Genomic DNA, 18,483 nt, shown 5'->3' on the forward strand with positions numbered 1-18,483 from the left:
CAGACTTGAAGTCACTGATGACCTTGAGAAAGTTTGCAATGAAGTAGTCGACACCTGTTTGTATAAGGTAGCCAGATGTTTTTCTTGAGTCAACTTTATGCCATTAGTTACTATTCCCACTTTAATCATCTTAGAGCCTGTAGATGTCGAAAACAATTTTTGGCACAAATATAGGATACTCTTTACCAACTGTAAAAAAAATAAAGGGACACTTTAGAAATTAGCCAGTTACCACTATGTGTGTGCAAAAGTTGTATCTAAATGCTTAGTTAACCACGAGTACTCTCTGTGTATATATTTATTCATTCTCTTCTTATGCACACTAGAAAGAGAATCATATTACAGGGATTACAGACAGTTGTGAGCCATCATGTGGTTACTGGGTATTGAACTCAGGACCTCTGGAAGAGCAGTCAGTGCTCTTAACCACTGAGCCATGTCTCCAGCCCCAAGTACTTAGGCTTTATAGTACTACAGAAGAATATTAGAGATAAAAAGATTCTATCCACATGAGAAAGAGGGTGGGAAAATTTGTAGCTCAGCATTATAAGTTCTAGAAATCCTTTGGAACTCTAGTTCAGTGAGTATAGCATCCATCCAAAAGAATTGAGTGAGTATTGGGTACGGTACAGTACAGATAGTCTCAGATGGGGAGCCAGAAAGACTTGGTATGAGAACCCATGACTTGAGGTAAGCATTTGTTTGTTTTTAAAAAAGAACAGAGATTCCCTTGTTGGGGCTGTTGACTGTTAGGAGGATCCAGTGGAGTCGTGGACATAGATAAGCTAGTTGAGCCCTTTATTTTACAGACAAGGAAGCTGAAGCCTGAGAAGGTTCTGCAGACTTAAGAGTCAAACAGACCTAGGATCAAGGCCTGTCTCTGTTACTTTTGTACTCTTCAGTCTTAAAGAAGTTACTCAACCTCTCCTGGCTGTAAAATACAGATATCTAACTTATAGGACTATCAAAGATTTGTGTGTATATGTGTGTACTCTAAACTGATAGATAGTAAATCCGTAGTCAAAACATGCTCCTGACTTTCCTGACTTACTACTGGCAACAGAACTTTATATATCTATAACATCTTAATTCTGCTAGATATAAAGTTTATGGAACATCCAGCCTGTGAGTATTCAAAGGGCAGCAGAGTGACAGCCTGCTAGGGTGCTGTCAGTTTCTGAATCTCGGAGACCTGAGCAACAGCAAGGTACAACAACAGCAAGATGCATGTGGCCTTTGTCCCACTTAGTGTATGACTCAGCAGCCTTTCGCTAGGTGCGCTGGAGAGTACTGGAAAGTTAAGTGATTAGCTAAATAAAAACTTGGTGAACTGTTAGACTTGGATATTATCTAGCTATTGAAATTAAATATTTTCCATGCTGTTTTAAAATATTTCAGTACCTTAGCATTTGCTATATTTAAAAGTCTGACTTTGAAATTAAACTGAATTATTTGTTGTTTTTCCATATAGCTAAATTAAATACTTTAGCAGGGACAGTGTAAGAAGGCTGTCAGTTCTCATACAGCAACTTGAATAATTTGGAGTCACTTCCTAAATTAAGTCAGTATTTTTATTATATTAGTTCTATTTAATATAGATTATAAATGTATAAAGTTCGGACCATACCTTTTAATCCCAGCACAAGGCAGAGGTAGGCCGATCTCTGAGTTAGAGGCCAGACTGGTCTGCAGAGTGCGTTCCAGGACAGCCAAGCCTCTATTGAAACCCTGTCTTGGGAGAAAGAAGGAAAGGAAAGAATATAAAACTTGATCTAGTTTTCCTTTTGAGTGGGTATTTGTACTTCAGCAACATGCATTAATCCCACACAAGTGTAAATTTGTGCAATTTGTACAAACCTGCACTGACAGTCTCTGCAATGTTTCATGGCATGTGCGGCTGTATGGTACCCACAATGGTAGGTGGCACGAGTGGCCACCAAAGAGTACCTCCACATTGGATGTAACTAAGAATGGTTCCTCTGGGATGCTGCTGATACAGTTATATGGAGGCACCTGACCTCATACATACCTGCCTATTCTCTCCTTACAAATAAACAATGTAGTTACAATTGGCAAGTTATAAAGATAATCAAGGTTTTAAAAAGAAATAGAAGGAAAATCAAATGTTTTCTTGACCTTTTCTTCCCAGGGAAGTCGAGACAACATGAGTGTGATTTTGATCTGTTTTCCAAATGCACCTAAAGTCTCAGCAGAAGCGGTGAAGAAGGAGGCAGAGCTGGACAAGTACCTGGAAAGCAGAGTAGAAGGTGGATCATTTAACAAAAAATAAGTAGCTTTATTTAAAAAACAAAACCTTCCACACAAAGTCTAACGTTTAGAAAGGTTTTAGTTCGTTACATGCCTTTAGCATGTAGTGCTTAGTGTGTAAAATTGGAAAGGACATTCTGTAGTAACCATTTATTTAGATGTGTGCCCTGGGCCCTGTGCACTATGGGTAGGAAACTGCCAAGTGACTGAAGCATGCTCTAAGATTCTTGCTGAGCTCACTGGCATGAGTACTTTCCCACCAGGAAAGCACAAATCACGCCTGATTTGTCTGTTGGAGTGCCCTGTCCTCTGGAAAGATGTGTGCATGTACTTCAAGGCTCTGGAATGTCTTTAATTACCTGGGGTTGCTTGGTTGGATTTGGGGTGGTCTTGCTGTTTTTGGTTTTGAGAACTTGAAGGTCAGATGTTAGTAACAACTGTCAGATCCCACAGCTTTTAAACTTTGCTTTCAGCTGGTTCACGGCTTTACTCCTAAGCCATGAGCAGTTTGAGCTTACAACACAGACCTGGCAGGAATTCCCAGATGAAATCAAGAAAGTGGCCTGCAGCCCCGGGAGTGTGATTCTGATGCATCTCCAGATCACTGTAGAACAAGGGAAAGCTGCACCCTGGGAGTGTGACTCTGACGTCTATGCAGGTCACTTTAGAACAAATGGAAAGTGTTTGTATTTCAACAACAACAACAAAAAAAGGCAATGCTTTTAAATACTTGGAGAAACTAATCTCTTTTTGGTGGGGCTTGTTGGTTATTTGGTTGTGGAGTTGGGGATATTTCTCTTGCACAGAAGGGAAATATTTCCCTGAGGCACACCTTGGCCCTCACATGTTCTTTGATAAAGCAATTCACTAAGTGTAATCATTGTCTCCCTAGACACTAGGCTCACTGTGTGGACATATACAATACATATGGATCACGCAGGCCCTATAAGCAGAAACACTCCTGTGTAAAAAGTGTGTTTGACTCTTCTGATACCATAATTGGCATGCAAGCATTAATCTACCATGTTATTACATCTCATTGTGTCTTCATTATTAAAATTAGTGTGCATCTTAATTTTATTTTCTCCCTTTCAATTGTTTGGTTTCATTTGTAATCTGTCTTTTATTAGCATCACGCTTGGTTTTGGTTGTCAGTGCTTTTAGAGACCAGAGAAGGTCTTGTTCTTATCACCCTCCCTCCTTGTATGGTAATGTCTGTGTTTGTACTGTTTAGTATTTCATTCATTGAGTGTACTAGTCAATGCATTTTTCCTCACTATTTTTAAGGGTCTTGTAATTTTTCATATCTTAAGTAATTTCAGTATGTTATTTGTAGATAAAACAGTAAAGTTAAAAATACTTAGAATGTTACAGAGTGATTGGTCTAAATTGCTGATCAGTAGAAAATAGGAAGCCAAAAAATATGTATATGGTTAAGTTCCTGTTGATGCGTTGGCCCTTTAACCTGGGCAGACGTTTTATTGGTATAAAGAAGTAAATACCATAGTATTTTTACTATGAAGTGAGATCCAGTTTTAGGAATGAATTGCTATTTTTCTCTTTAAGCGTGCTTTATTTTAAAGGAAGTTTCTGGTGGAATTATCAAACATTCACTACATAAAACTTTATTATTATAAGTTTTATATTTCATACTATCAAGTGAGAGTCGCCATCTGGGCAGAGTTTACATTAATAATCAATATTTTTGCTATGTTCAAGTGTTTTATCATGCAGTTGGAGGTAATATGTCAATAAGTGGTATTTTTAGCTCTGATGAGGATGCAACTAGAGAGAAAATGATGTTCGTTAAAGCTGCTGCTATTTAAAGGCATAGAATGTGACTTTGCACTGTAAATGATGTATGTCTTAAATGAAGATATACAGCTTCTAAAGCAGGCACCAAATACCTTTTTTTAAATACATGCCTTGACTAAGTAGTTGTGGCCTACTAAGCCTCATTGATTTGCTGTCAGCATTTTTGGCCTGTGTGTCTACAACATTGGAAAGGATACGGCTCCCGGCTCCCTTCTCCTGCTGTGTCTGCCCTCACTGAAGCGGGTGGGGGTAAAGAGCCGTCCTTTCTAAGCAGAGTACTGCTGTGCTTGTGCTCCTTGGGCAGTCTGAGATCAAACTCACCTGTGTGACGTGACCTTCCCACCGCTGCTACTGACCTGGCTCCCTGAAAAGTTGCTAATATGAGGGAATACTTTATTAAGGAAGGTGGGGAGGGGCAGATTATGTTTGTGTTTGTGTTCATGAAACATAAGAGAATTCGTGACATACATATTCTTTATGAAAGTACCAAGTCTTTTACAGTCTGTTAAAATGTATAGTCCAAGAGCTATTAAGAGAATTTTATTCTCATTCAGTCCTTTCCTAGAAGCTGAAGGAAGAGGAATAGTGTAATTGTTCAGTTTAAATGATTGTCCCACATCAAATAAGAGATTCTAATTGTTTCTAAAGCTTTTATTATTCTTAAAATAATTTTCCTGTATTCTTCACAGTTAAAATATCCTAATATTTTTGTGAAGATGTAAGCTACGTCAGATACAGTGGGGTTTTATTTAGGACCAAAACCATCATTGGTTAAATTTATCATCAGTGTTCATTTCTCTTGTATCTAGAGCTCTAACCAAATGATTGTACTGGCTTAGTAGACACTGTGTTGTGTGTTACAGTGTTAGATTGTGAACTTGTGTAGCTTAGGTAAGCATCAAATCCCTTTATTTTTGTATAGTAGATTTTCAGCACTAGAACCATGTAGAAAATCAATATGCCAAAATGTTAAAGATTATACAATAAAGGAACTTGGCAAACCAAATCTGAGATCCTTGCTTTTTGTTCAGATTTAAGACTGCTTTATTTTGTTTTATTTTGTTTTACGGAAAAAAAAGGCATACAATAATATAATAGATAAAATTTGGCCTTTATTTTAGAAAAAAATTTGAACCATTTAAAGGGATTTTATGGGTAGCAATGTCTGTTTTTAACTTGTACCTTTAATGGTAAAGTAATTAGAGGCTTGTTCAGGGAATGAAAAGTATATGCATTGTTAATTTCAAAGGTGCTTACACTTGGAGAACTAAAATGATAATTTCTTGCCTGGGTGGCAAAGAAAATACCATTTCTTAATGTAAATATTGAGAAACAAAAAAGTCGCAAATGCCTTTAGCTGAGATTTGCACTGAGAATGAATACGCTGTTTCCAGTGATGCCTTGTGCTTAGTTTAGAGTTGGGGTAAGGCTCTTTGTTTATGACTGGGGACGCTTTGTGGTAAGAATGACATGGCATCTGTAGGTCCCCTCACGGTGCAGACCCAGTAACTGGATGCTTTGAAACTAATTTTAAATGCAACTCTACAGCTTTATTTTTGTCACGAAATTTAGACCTTTTTCATTTAAAGCCTTGCTTAAATAACAAGGGAAGGGAATGGTATTTGTATCTATATATCATTTTAAAAATATATTAGAGGAAAATTGATTTGTAGGGTGATGTTTAAGTATATAATTTGCATGCTATTTAAGTAATGTTGCAACTATAAAAATACAGGTTAAAATGATAGACACATATGTAAATTTTGCTCTATACTTAAAGATTTTTTAAGTATTGAGTATTTATTTTATATGTGCAGTGTATTTTATTGGGTAAAGTATAGAAAACTTGTAACCAGTGTAAGGACAGGAGTTGTTCTCCTCAGCAATGACTAGTTAACATCTTAAGAAAGCAAATCCTTATTTGTACACACAAGTCCTTGATTTCGTAATAGAACAAGTTAACTAAAGAGTATTTTTTCTTTTCACATTTTTGTCTTATTTTTATTCATTGAAGTAAATATTTTGTCTTTCTATATAATTTGTTCTTTAATTTTGGAGGATCAGTGATTAATTTTGCACTAGTTTAGAAAATCTCAAGCGGGTGTAATAAAAGTAAATAATATCTGTGATAACCTAAGATACTTTTGTTTCAGTGTTTTAAAAATTGAGTTTTGATAACACTTACAAAAAAAGTACTTCTGATTCCCAGAAATCATAAAGAAGCAGGGGGAAGGCGTCCCTGACTTAGTCCATGTGATGCGCACGTTAGCCAGTGAGAACATCCCCAGCCTCCCACCAGGGGGTGAATTGGCAAGCAAGTGAGTATGTTGTGCATGCTCTTGGCCATGTGTGTAGATAACTGCGATTACTTCTAATGTCTGTGAAGCACCTTCACTATAGGAAATGTGCTTGTTTGGGATCAGTACTTGAATGCCACTGTTGGAGATTTGACTGAGATCATCCTTAGTGGAAGCTTGGGTAACAAGAATAAATTGGATAATATTGTGAAAGAATATTTTAAATGAAATTATATGACACTACAAAAGTGTAAATGGCTATAGTAACAGTGGTGGTAGGATTTCCTTTCTCTTTTTGTTTTGTGTTTACACTTGTATAACTTAACACTTTAAAGGTTGTCTTCAATCTGGGCAATGTTTTCTACATGTCTTTATTTTCCAGTAATTTATTGTTGATTAGTGTTTACTTTCAGAAATTCCCTTCCTATTGCCTCATAGAACCATACTAATTTGCAGTAGCTATTGTATTAAGCTTATATATCTGTAGTTAACAGTATACATTATGGAATTTAAAGTTTTTTTTTCCTTATTTTAGTGCTTGGCACAAAGGGATATTGTGATCATGTCTTTAATTTTCTGTAGTTTGTACATTTAGCTATATATAGTTTTTGTGATCATTTCACCAGGGATTGGAAAAGCGCCTATTCAAACTTGTTATTTTTTGAAAACTTTTCATTCTGTGACCTTCTTTGATAATGACTGTCTATAAAGTTGCTTCTAGTCAATTTTAGAAGTGTGGAGGCTATAGTGCACATGTGTGTGTGTGTGGGGGGGTTGTGGTACTGAAGAATAAACCTAAAGTCTCATGCTTGCTAGGCAAGTACTTTGTCACTTAAGGATTAAATGGGCATCCTTGTTATGTTTTTTTTCCTTCTTTTCTTTTTGAGATATGATCTTGTATAGTCCAGGCTGGCTCCTGCCTCAAGTCATCTTGCATCAGCTAAACATGCTGAGATTGTAGGCCAGAACTACCAGACGTAGCCAGATTTTAAAATAAAATAAAATAAAAACTAATTCCTATACTTGTTATGGAAGTAGTCAACATTTTAGTTTTTTTGTAGGAGTTGTTTTTAAGGAATGTTAAGAAAAGCCAAAGACATGTATGATGAATTATTTTATTATAACATGTTAAAGTTGCTTCTACTTTGAAACTGTGGTCTCATCTTTAACCCGGATGTCTTAAGATTGGTATTGATGTTGATGTTGTGCGCTTATAGCTCAAATTGAAGTAGGGCCATATAGACTTTTTAGTGTATGTGCATGTGTATATGTTTGAGTACATGTACTTAGAGGCCAGCGGTTACTTAAGGTAGACAACCTCTTCCTCTGCTGTTCTTGTATTTGACATTGGGACTCTCACTGACCCCAGAACTCAATCGCCAGCTGACCAGTAAGGTCCAGGGCTCTACTTTCTTCTGCCTCTCTGCCTGTGCTGAAGTTACAGATACAGGCTGCCGTGTGGATGCTGGGATCCCGGCAGGCCTGCACTTGTGAGATACACTTCAAAAAATATTTATTTATTTATTTGCCGACTGAGCTGCTAACTCCCTAGGCTAGATTGGGGGACAGGGTATTTTTGTTTGTTTCTCTCTTTCCTTCTCTCTCTCTCTCTTCCTCCCTCCCCCCCTCTGTCTTTCCTCCTCTCTTTCTCTCTCCTCCCCTCCCTCCTCTCTTTCATTGTGTAAAGGCACCTGTACCAAGCCTGGTGGCCTGGCCTGCCTTTCCCCCTGGACCCCATGTAGTAGAAATCGAGGAACAGATTGCTTTAAACTGACCTCTGACCTCCATACACATGTGCACACAGTAAGTAAATGAGTGTTAAAGAAAGACCAGCTGGTGGTTTGTTAAAATAAATATTTGTATTTTAAACTGTGCTTTTTGCTCTAGTGTTCTCTAGAACATTTATTCTGTTTTAGAGTAATCGTGTCTCTGCTCTAACACTAGAACACAGGTGTCTTAGACAGACTTGGTGTTGTCGGCAGAAGCTAAACTAAATGTGCTCCAAGTGCAAGATTACTTTTTGGAGTTCTAATGAGCACCAGGCTAGGGGTTACTTTCTGAGGGATTAACTTTGTGTGTTTTTTTAATATTTAGGCGGAATGTAATTGAAGCCGTTTACAATAGACTGAACCCTTACAAAAATGACGACACTGTGAGTAGCATTCTCGCCCGATCTGCTTCTCTCTCTTCCTCCCCTCAGTGCACACACACCCTTCCTCCTTTCCCTGTGGAGCTGCTCTAGCCACAGCCCAGTGAGCGCTATCTATTCTGCTTGCTCCAGTCTCTGCATATCGCAGAGGCCAGTGGCTGAGGACAAGCATGGTGAGTGGACACCTCTCACTCAAAAAAAGAAAGTCTACCATCGATCAACTCCAGAAGACCTGTCTTCACTGTTTTTATTTAAGATAGGAATCTCTTCACTCGGAATCTTGAGTTATTCTGAGTTTTATGAGGAGTAGCAGTAGAATTGTGAATGTTCACCTCCATGAAATGTTTTTATGTTTACAAAGATCTTTGCCACAAGTCCTGAGGCAGAGCCCTCACTGACATGAGAAGTCCCTGCCTGGAAGCTGTAGCATGGCAGAGTGTATGTAGTCTCTTTTAGCTATTAACCTGGAGTCACTGAGAGTAGCTTTCACACAATCTGTAGCGCTGTAAAGCTCACCGAAGCCTTTTTTCCTTCCACAATGCAATAATTTTAATGAGAAAATGAACTTATAAAATAGGTGATGCTTTATAGTAATTCTCTTGGTTTTATGATACATTTGTCCATCTTCACAGTGTTTTTCTAAGTCAAAGGGTTTATTTGTTTATGGAAAATGTTGGTGGGTGGGGCTGGGCCAAACAAGTTTTTAATTTTTTAACAAAACAGATTAAATATTAGTATTTCATATATGTACATGCATACTTTAAAAACCAAGTAAGTTCTAGAGGTCAGTGTTATAAATCCTTGTCTTTCAGCATTATTGTCTTTCTGAAGTGGTACTTTCTAGCATCTTGAAGATTTCATTTAATGTCTTGTTTGTTTGTTTTCCATTTGAAGGATTCTACATCAACTGATGATATGTGGTAAAGCTGCTCTTCCAGCCCTGGATTCACCTTCGCCTCCAAAGGAGAAACCAGCTCATCCTTGCCGAGCCTTTACCATCCATCATCGACTTTAAGGAAGGGGTCTGACATGGGTGAGGACTGCAGCTTCAGCGATGGAACAGCCAGCCCAGAATGGATTTTCTTTTTTTATTGTAAATTTGAGACTTATGTAAGCGTGATTTCAAACCGTAATTCATGTTGTAAATCAGACTCCAGCAATTTTTGTTGTATGATTTTGGTTTTTGTAAAGTGTAATTGTCCTTGTACAAAGTGCTCATATTTAATTATGAACTGCTTTAAAATCACTATCAATGATAAAGGAAATTTGGCTTGTTGTGTGACACAACAGAAATAGTCATGCTGTATTTGGACTTGGTTGGGATAGGGAAAGCAGCAGCCACATAGCTGGATGCTCATGTGCACATGATTATGAAGAATTCCAAAAACTTACACAGCTATACACCCAGGGTCTATGGAAACTGTCTCTGTGTTCTGGCAAGGACTGGCTTGTTGATACAGCCATCCCTCTCACCTGTCTCTAGGATGTCCTCTCCTTGTAGCCAAGAGTATTGCAGCTGATCCTGTATATTCATGAGAGTATCTATCAATTTTGGGTTAACAGGCCTTGATTCTCTAGCACCCCTGAGTTTTTACATTTAATTACTAATTGGTAAGCAGCAGCCTCCTACGCAGGCGGAGGCTGCCACATCTCCCTATCAGGATTGGCTGGGCCCGCTGCTGTTTTTAGAAAGATAATATTCCGAATTCCATTTTATCAATAAAGCTTGGTTTAACAAACAAGAAATTTAATCATGTATGCGTAATTCCTCTTTCACCCCGGCTTTCACACCCCATGTGGGGTAAATGGGATGTTTGTCCTAGGGAAAGATGTCTCCTTAAATTGGATGATGGTGGTGTTACCAACCTGGTGCAGGAACATTGGAATATTGACGTCTGCTGTTTCCTAATCTGTTTTAAATGCGTTTCTTTCAGGCTGCTAACTTATCATTAAGATGTGCATCAGCTTGAATTTACTTATTGTTAATTAAAATAATTGTCAGAGTTTGACAATCCTAACACTATGATAGATGTGTGTGTGTTGAATGTGTGTTTGCCTGTAACTTTTAATTGACCCACGTCTTTAGACTCTTAAGAGGTTAAGATACGTTTGTGATTTGAAATATAGCATGTTGATAATATTTAGCTGTTGGCCTTTAAAGATACATTTCAAAGCTTAAGGAATTGTAGATATAAAACCTGATTTAATTTAGGCTTAACCCCCTCTGATTAAGCATGTAAAAGTAAGTTTTCCCGTCTGTCATGTTACAGAGACTACTGTTCTGTACCTTCTGTATCTTCGTCTCTTTAGGTGGTGTATGCTGTATTATCACCATGCGATTGATTCAGTTATAGTCACATCCCAATAGGAAACGATCAAAATACGTCAAAGTCACAACTTTATGTATAAAAGTTAGCATAATACATTTTGTTCTATTTGGTTTTTCCCCCAAACTTGGAAATAAACATGTTTGTAATATAGAGCCTTAAAGACAGTGTAAAGTTGAAGACATAGGAAAGCTCTGTGAAGTGTCGCAGACTCCAGTAGCTACGATACCACCTGGCTCTTCAGTATCCCTCTTACTTGTGAGGTGAATAAATCTAACTTAATTGTATTTAATTGATACACTAGTCCAGCATGAATGAAGAAAATCTAAAATACTCTTTATATTTAGAAATTCATAAGAGCCAGAATACAGAACCAATTCCAAACTTAACTTACAATAAATGCTTAATGTCTAAACCTGTGGTAGAGCTGGGAGTATGATAATGTTCTAAGCTGTGTCTTTGCAGAGCTGTAAACGTGCATTTTTATGAAACCCAGTGCTTCTGGCACAGACTGGTCCCCAGGCTGACAGCTGAAGCTGAGATCCTGACAAGGCGACCTTCTTCCTACTGGCAAACCTTCAGTTTTTGAAATTGAAGCTTACATGATGGAAAGTTGTATATCACACTATAGCAGCTTGGTTAGAGCCTTGGTATCAGAGAGTCTCCAAACAAACAAAAAAGAGGAAGCTAGAGTATCCCTCTGGTGGTGTTGACACCAAAGGTTGAAGTAAGGACCATGTGACCTGATGTGAGTAGAGAGCCAGCACTATGCTTGGTACAGATGGCATCATAGAATGGCAGGAAGGAGGTGTGCATCGTAAAAGTAAGGATGCTTACTGCCTGGAAGGATGCTGCCCTCTCTCCTGATAATGAACATCTCAGGACACATGCCTCAAATATTTTGGAAGTATGACCTTGGGGTTTTGCCTTTTTTTTTAAATGTGGAGGGAAAAAAAATTCTTGTGTGATGGTCACACAATATGTATAGTATAATTTCATGTCAGTGAAAAATTCAGTTCTGCATAATAGGCTTTTGCTAACTTACCACTTAAAAATGTTGTGTCTCTTACTGTTTTAATAAGTGGTCATAAAGATAAAATAAGCTGGGCAGTGGTAGCACGCCTTTAATTCCAGCTTCTAAAGGCAGAGGCAGGAGGACCTGTGAGTTTGAGGCCAGCGTGGGCTACAGAGTCTATATAGTGATGTCTAGGACAGCCCGGGCTCCAGAGACACCCTGTTTCATCTCCTTTCCACTTCCTGGTCTTCAGAACACTTCTCAGACATCGTTAGTTACTGTGCATTCATTTGACTCTAGGCAGCTACACGGCTGTCCCTGCTGCTTAACTTTTTTATGCCATGTAGTATTAGAAATTGGGGTGGAAAAGCCAGGTACAGGGGCTGTGCCTGTGGTCCTAGCACCTGAGAGGCTGGAGCAGGAGGATCATGGGTTTAAGACTAAACAGGGCTACAAAGTGATACCCTGTTTGAAAGAAATTAACAATTAAATTTTTTAAAAGAAATTAACAATGAGTTATGCTGATACAAATTGTTTGAATTACAGTGCAGCTTACAATGACCGTATGTTTGAGGACCTTAACCAGCCAGGCTCAGTTTTCCACAGTGTAAAGTGTCACCAAAACACTGTTCTAGGTTAAGTCCCTTGGGACTATAAAGAGATAAAGTAGGTCCTTGTTCTCAGGGAGTTACCTTTGAGCAGAATTTAGAATCTGCTGTATGTATTATAAGTGGAACATTCGTATAAGTGAAGAAAACCATGTTGCCCACCTCCACCTTACCCAGCACTTTCCTCAGCCAAGCAGGTCACCATCCAAAAGAGTTAGTCGGGATTCTCCTTATTTCCCAGAATTGTTTAATTTCTTCTCCCCAAAAGTTGAATACCATTCAGTAGAAAATTACACTCAGCAGAAGAGTAAATTGGACTGAGGGGTCTTAGTATCTATTCAGAGGTCTTAGATAGCTGTAAGAGATGACTTTGACAGCATCTGTTAGCCCTCCTGACAGCAGCAAGTCACAAGTAATGGATGTCTCGGCGTCCAGGCGGGACCTAGCGCCCCCTCCGTGTCCAGGCGGGATCTAGGGCAGGGGCTCCGTAGCTTCTGTCTAATGGTGGTCTTCACTGCGCAGCATCAGTGTTCCTGGGAAATGGGCGGGCTCTTCAGTGTGCTAGTATTTACAGTGGCTGCTTTGCCCTCCCTACTGAACAAATTAACTGGAGAATTTAACAAGGAGACTCCGAAGACACTGATGTTTTGCTTTAACTTTTAATTTCATACTTCTAATTTAGACTTTATGGATTTTACAATGTAGAATTTGGCATTTGAAGAGCTGTAAATATTTTAGCATATAAATGTTTCTCCTTGAGGTTTTTCTTTGGAGGAACCTCCAAGGATGTTATATATTCTTACTTACATAGTCTGATAATGAGATGACCGTTTTTACATTTACTATTCTAACTAGTTTTTCTTTTTTTTCCTTCAGGCATTTGAAAGTCTTTAATTTTAGAAGCCTGGTTTTACTTTATATCCTACAATAATGTGCTGTGTGTTTCGGTTTGCAGTTCTTTTAAATTATATAGTATTTCAGAATATGCTTAAAATATTTAAGAACCTGTTTTATAAATGTATAGTACTTTACCGTTGTGTTGATCAGTCGCTCAGCTAAATGGTATTATTATTATTAGAACGCTCTGCAGTGTGATGAGCGCTGGCTCTGCTGTACTGTCAAATGAGCATCTTGCATTTAGGGTCAACTCAGCATGGCTCCTCCCTCTTGTCTCTGTATTCTGTTAGTGACTTCTTTTTTCTATCCAATTAAGCAGCAGGGTGGAGTGTCAGAAAAACTAAGATTTTCAGTTCTGCATAGCAGGCTTTTGCTAACTTACCATTAAATTTTGTGTCTCTTAACAAGTGATTGTAAAAATAAGCTGGGCATTGGTGGTGGGCACCTTTAAACCTAGCACTTGGGAGGCAGATCAATCTGATCTCTGAGCTCAAGGGTAGCCAGGACTATGCAGAAAAACCCTGTTTCAATATTCCATCCCACCAAAAGAAAAAAACTCAGATAGTATTCAAATTACATTGGCTTTTATGAGATGAGGAGATGTAGTTTAAGTTGAAATGATAAATGACCATTTTTGTTATCCTTCATGAAATATATTCCCCTGACCTCCATTTCCTCTCTTGGGCCCTTTACTTCTTAAATAGAATGAGGCCAATTTCATTCTGTTGAACAAGAAAGGCCATACATCACCTCACCAAGACCAAGCCATACTTTGTTATACTGAACTTGCAGCAAGAAAACGTGGGATGTGGAGTGTGGGAGACAGGGAGGAGCGTAGTGGCTTTAAAATCCATAGAATGGTCTTCTTTGGACCTGGCTGTTAGAGTTTCAGAACTGAGCATCTCAGAAGTCAATCAGAGACATCTCTGTTTGTTTTCTCCTTTGGCGATAGTCAACATGAGACTGAGAAACAAACTCAGTACTTACTCTTCCAGACCAACCATTTGCCTCTTCTTTGTTCCAAACCGAATTTCCACTGGCAGCTTTCTCGTTACACTGAATGTTTAGGAAGATTATTCTTTTTATATAGTCCTGACTGATGAAAGACTCAGTAATATTGGTGTCTGTATGGTCCTAATTGTGTATAAGATTGGGTGGCTGTAAAACAAAGTTGGATCTTGATTCTATACAAGAATAGCACAGGTTTGTTCTTAGGGGGCTTCTTAAACTTTTGGGGCTCACACCTTTGAGATGTGAATTTGAGAGACTGCACCTAGGAAAATGCATACGGATATATAAAACTCTCCAAGCGTGTCTCTCTGGTCCGGTCAAGGCTCTCTGTTATAACGTAGGGCTACACAGAAAAACCTTCCTTCTCCAGCAAAGCTCCAGATATTCCAAGAGCTTTCAAACCCCACCGGAAGGAATTGTTTGTTTTACTTTGGAAACAGTAAGGAGGCAGGTGGGCACCTGGCTGGAATCTGGTAAAAAAGTTTTTTGTTGTTTTGTTTTTCTGAGGTCCTGCATTGTGAATACCTATTTGTAAAGATGGAAGCATGGGGGTTAGGCTAGTTTTGGAGGTTGATGTTAAGGTTTGCCACTCCTGAAACTCAACAACAGAAAGTGAAATAGAAATGGACTGTTTGTGGCGAGCTGCTGGCCCTCTGTATTCTAAGTCCTTAAATACTAACTTAATTTCTAAGGAATTAAGTACTTTTAACAATTGCTACAGAAGGTTCCATAATTACATTGAAAAATAATTGTTAAATTTGTTGCCAAAATTTCATGCTCAGTTCTGGCTTGATTTATGTTTGTGGGAGTAGAGACAATTCATTGTTTTACCTGGCTAGCCCATAACTAATTCCATAGCACATGTACAGGAAGATACTGTGGAGCAGTGATGCTCAGCGCTGAGTAGTTTTCCAGTTGTAATCAGTTCACTTAATTTCTGAGTGTTTTGAGTGGGGAGCAATGTACATGTAAAAAGCATGTTGCATTAGACATAAATTCAGTTTTTTTAAACTCTCACTGATGTAAGAACTGCAGAAATATTTTTCTTAAACATAATATGTAACAGAATTCTCCACTTTGCAGTTTATGTGACCCGCAGTTTTAAAGAAATTCCATAAATGTATATTTTGTATTATGTACCGTTTCCTGGTCCAAAGAAAATATGTGAACTCAGTTCTAATTTTAAGAATGTACCTTTTGTTTTCTAGTTCTCTGAAAAATTGCATTCAGCCTGTGAACGGTTACAGATTGTATGTGAGATGAAAAGTAGAGATCTCTGGTTTGCAAAATTGGTGCCATGAAATAAAACAGGCAACTGCATCATGTGTGTGCTTATGATTGTTCGATGCTGCAAGGAGTGTGCTTGTACTGAGGAAGCTAGAAATCTGGGATTAGTTACTGAGTAATCTTAAGGGAAGTTCCCCCTAGTAGACCATGGTAAATTGGCTGGTCAGGTAAATCAAGTCATAATTTGAACTAGAATTGTTCCTAATTTTAGGTAGATAATTGGTAGCTACAAAGTTTGGGTTGATAGTTATTGTTAGGAAACGACTCCAGAAATAAAGAAGCCATAGTTACTCATCTTGGACAAGAAGAATGGTAACTGAGAATTGGAAGTGGTCTGAGGAAAAACTGTCAGCCAATAGTACCCTGGCTGTTGGTGTGTGGAGGGATGTGGTGTTTGTGTGTGTGCTCGGCTAGATGGTGTATGTGGGGTGTGTGTGTGTGTGCTTGAGTATATGTGTGGTTGAGTGGTGTGTGTATAGGAAGGATGGATTCAGAAGGGAGGTGCTTGCTTGGTTCTGATAATTGGCCATAGCTGATCTATCATTCTGTCATGTCTTTACACGTGTCTCAAAATGACCTACAGATTTTCAAGTCTGGTCTTCACTTCCACAAGTAGAGATTTGAAATCTGGTCAGATGACTAAATGGAAGATCTGTAAGCTACCAGCTGCTTTCCCTCAGTGCTTACCAAAAGTCTAGTATTATAAAAGACTCCTTTGCTTCATTAGCTCTCAGTAGCTCAGACAGAGCTTGCTGTCAAATGCGCCTCTAGTTGAAGATTGTATCCTTCATGAGCTGCATCACAGAATCTAAGGTTTGCCACAATCCACCATGCAGCCAGATAAAAGAGTCTGCTTCGATGGTTCCCTGGAGTCAGCATGAGATCCATGTGTGTTTCTGTTCTAAGATTCATGACAATAGTTGTGGTGTTGCCTACACACAATTAGTTACTCCCAGAGTGCCATGGTTGTAGTTTTTAGGCACAGGCTTGCATCTCCCAGACCAAAGCAATCCATCTACAGCTATCCCTGCAGTCACATACAAAGTATTTTCCAGAAGTTAAATTTCCACCAGGATTTCCAATATTTGACCATTATTGATCTACAGTGATCATTTTAAATTCTTCAGTTTGATACCCTTTTTAAAACAACCAGAGTGTCAGTAGTTGGTATTTCCCACTATATCTTATATGTGTGTCCTTAGAATGGGTGAGAGGTTTCAAGAGAAAAATGCACATACATATCCATATACAGGTACATAGATGAGCAAGTTTGCGAGGATGGCGTTCATAATAGGCTAAGTTTACATGGTGTGGTAGTATCAGGCCAACATACTGCTTAGCTGTCAATCTGTGAGGCGATTTTTTTTTCAACAGTGGTGATGGAAAGGAGATGGTGACATGCTGAGATGTTCAGAGCAACGTTCTCCATGGACAGATAGGAAGATAGTTATAACTAATTTTGGGATCAAAGAGATCACTCATCAGGTAAAGAAAGGCACTATGCAAGTCTGTTAGCCTGGGTTCAGTCAGGAGGAGAGCTGACTTCAGAGTTGTCCTCTGACCACACACCTCGCAACATGTGCAGCCCCTGGTAGCCTGGGTTCAGTCAGGGGGAGAGCTGACTTCAGAGTTGTCCTCTGACCACACACCTCGCAACATGTGCAGCCCCTGGTAGCCTGGGTTCAGTCAGGGGGAGAGCTGACTTCAGAATTGTCCTCTGACCACACACCTCGCAACATGTGCAGCCCCTCACACACATCATGCACAACAAACAGTGATAACTTTCATGCCCTGGACAAAGGCCTGAGGAGCTTGTTTAACATCTAAGTGGACCTGTCCTCCAAGTTTTCTCCACACCCTTCAGTCCCCACCTGTTACAGAGTATAGCTGGGATACCCTGCTCTCCACCCTGAACTCCAGCCGTGAGGCTGGGCTGTCCTTCCACCAGAAGCTCTTCCCTACGTAATCCAGACATTTTGGTTACCTGTCCCTTTAATACCTCTGGCATCTTAGTTGCCGCACCTGGTTCCCATCTCTCCTCCGACCCACACATGGCCCAGCTCAGTCTGGTTGTGTCCACTATGGACTCTCCCAGTTGTTCCTGTCCATGCCTCTACCTACGCTCTCTCTTTTATTTACAGTAAACTTTCTCCTCCACCATACCTAGAAGTCATGTCTTTTCCTTTTTTCATTCACACAACTATATATTTTTAAAGGATTTGTTTTGAAATGCATGATTGGAGCTGGAGAGTTGGTTCAGTGATTAAGGGCACTGCCTGCTCTTCCAGAGGTCCTGAGTTCAATTCCCAGCAACCGCATGGTGGCTCACAACCATCTGTAATGGGATCCGATGCCATCTTCTGAAGACAGCTACAGTGAACTGATATACGTAAAATAAATTTTAAAAATCTTTTAAAATGACTAAAAAAAATCAAAATAGTGAAATGCATGACTGAAATGAGAACATTCTTTTCCAGGTCAGTCTCTGAAAAACTCTGTGGAGATAATTGTTCTTTAAATACAGCTTTTATTCTGGATGTGAAACTAATTTTGACTATGGCCATCCGATTGCCTTCTAAAAATCTTTTAAACTTGAATTTTACTGTTATGTTTGTCTTGGTAATGACTGCAAAGTTGTGTAGAATTAAAAAAATCAAAGGGTTTGCCGGTTTGTGGCTTTTGTGGTTCAGAGAGACTCTTCACACCTTATTGTGTATATACCATTCCAGGGTATCTGCTCCATGTATCAAGCAGTCTTGAATGTACATTTGACTCTGTAACAAAAGACTTTTTGAAATAGTCATTGTTT

General features: G+C 38.9%; 1 protein-coding gene across 1 annotated transcript in view; it reads left to right on the forward strand.

The window, feature by feature from the left end:
- Ppm1a (protein phosphatase, Mg2+/Mn2+ dependent 1A) overlaps positions 1-15,705 on the forward strand; it is a 31,181-nt gene extending 15,476 nt beyond the window's left edge. Inside the window, exons 4-8 of the mRNA XM_031357726.1 lie at positions 4-67; positions 2,150-2,267; positions 6,293-6,401; positions 8,475-8,532; positions 9,424-15,705. Coding sequence (XP_031213586.1) covers positions 4-67; positions 2,150-2,267; positions 6,293-6,401; positions 8,475-8,532; positions 9,424-9,453 — 379 coding nt within the window. The 3' untranslated portion in view covers positions 9,454-15,705. The remainder of the gene's footprint in view (positions 1-3; positions 68-2,149; positions 2,268-6,292; positions 6,402-8,474; positions 8,533-9,423) is intronic.
- Positions 15,706-18,483: the final 2,778 nt, after the last annotated feature.

Source organism: Mastomys coucha, unplaced genomic scaffold (assembly GCF_008632895.1).
Source record: "Mastomys coucha isolate ucsf_1 unplaced genomic scaffold, UCSF_Mcou_1 pScaffold6, whole genome shotgun sequence".
Taxonomy (NCBI): domain Eukaryota; kingdom Metazoa; phylum Chordata; class Mammalia; order Rodentia; family Muridae; genus Mastomys; species Mastomys coucha.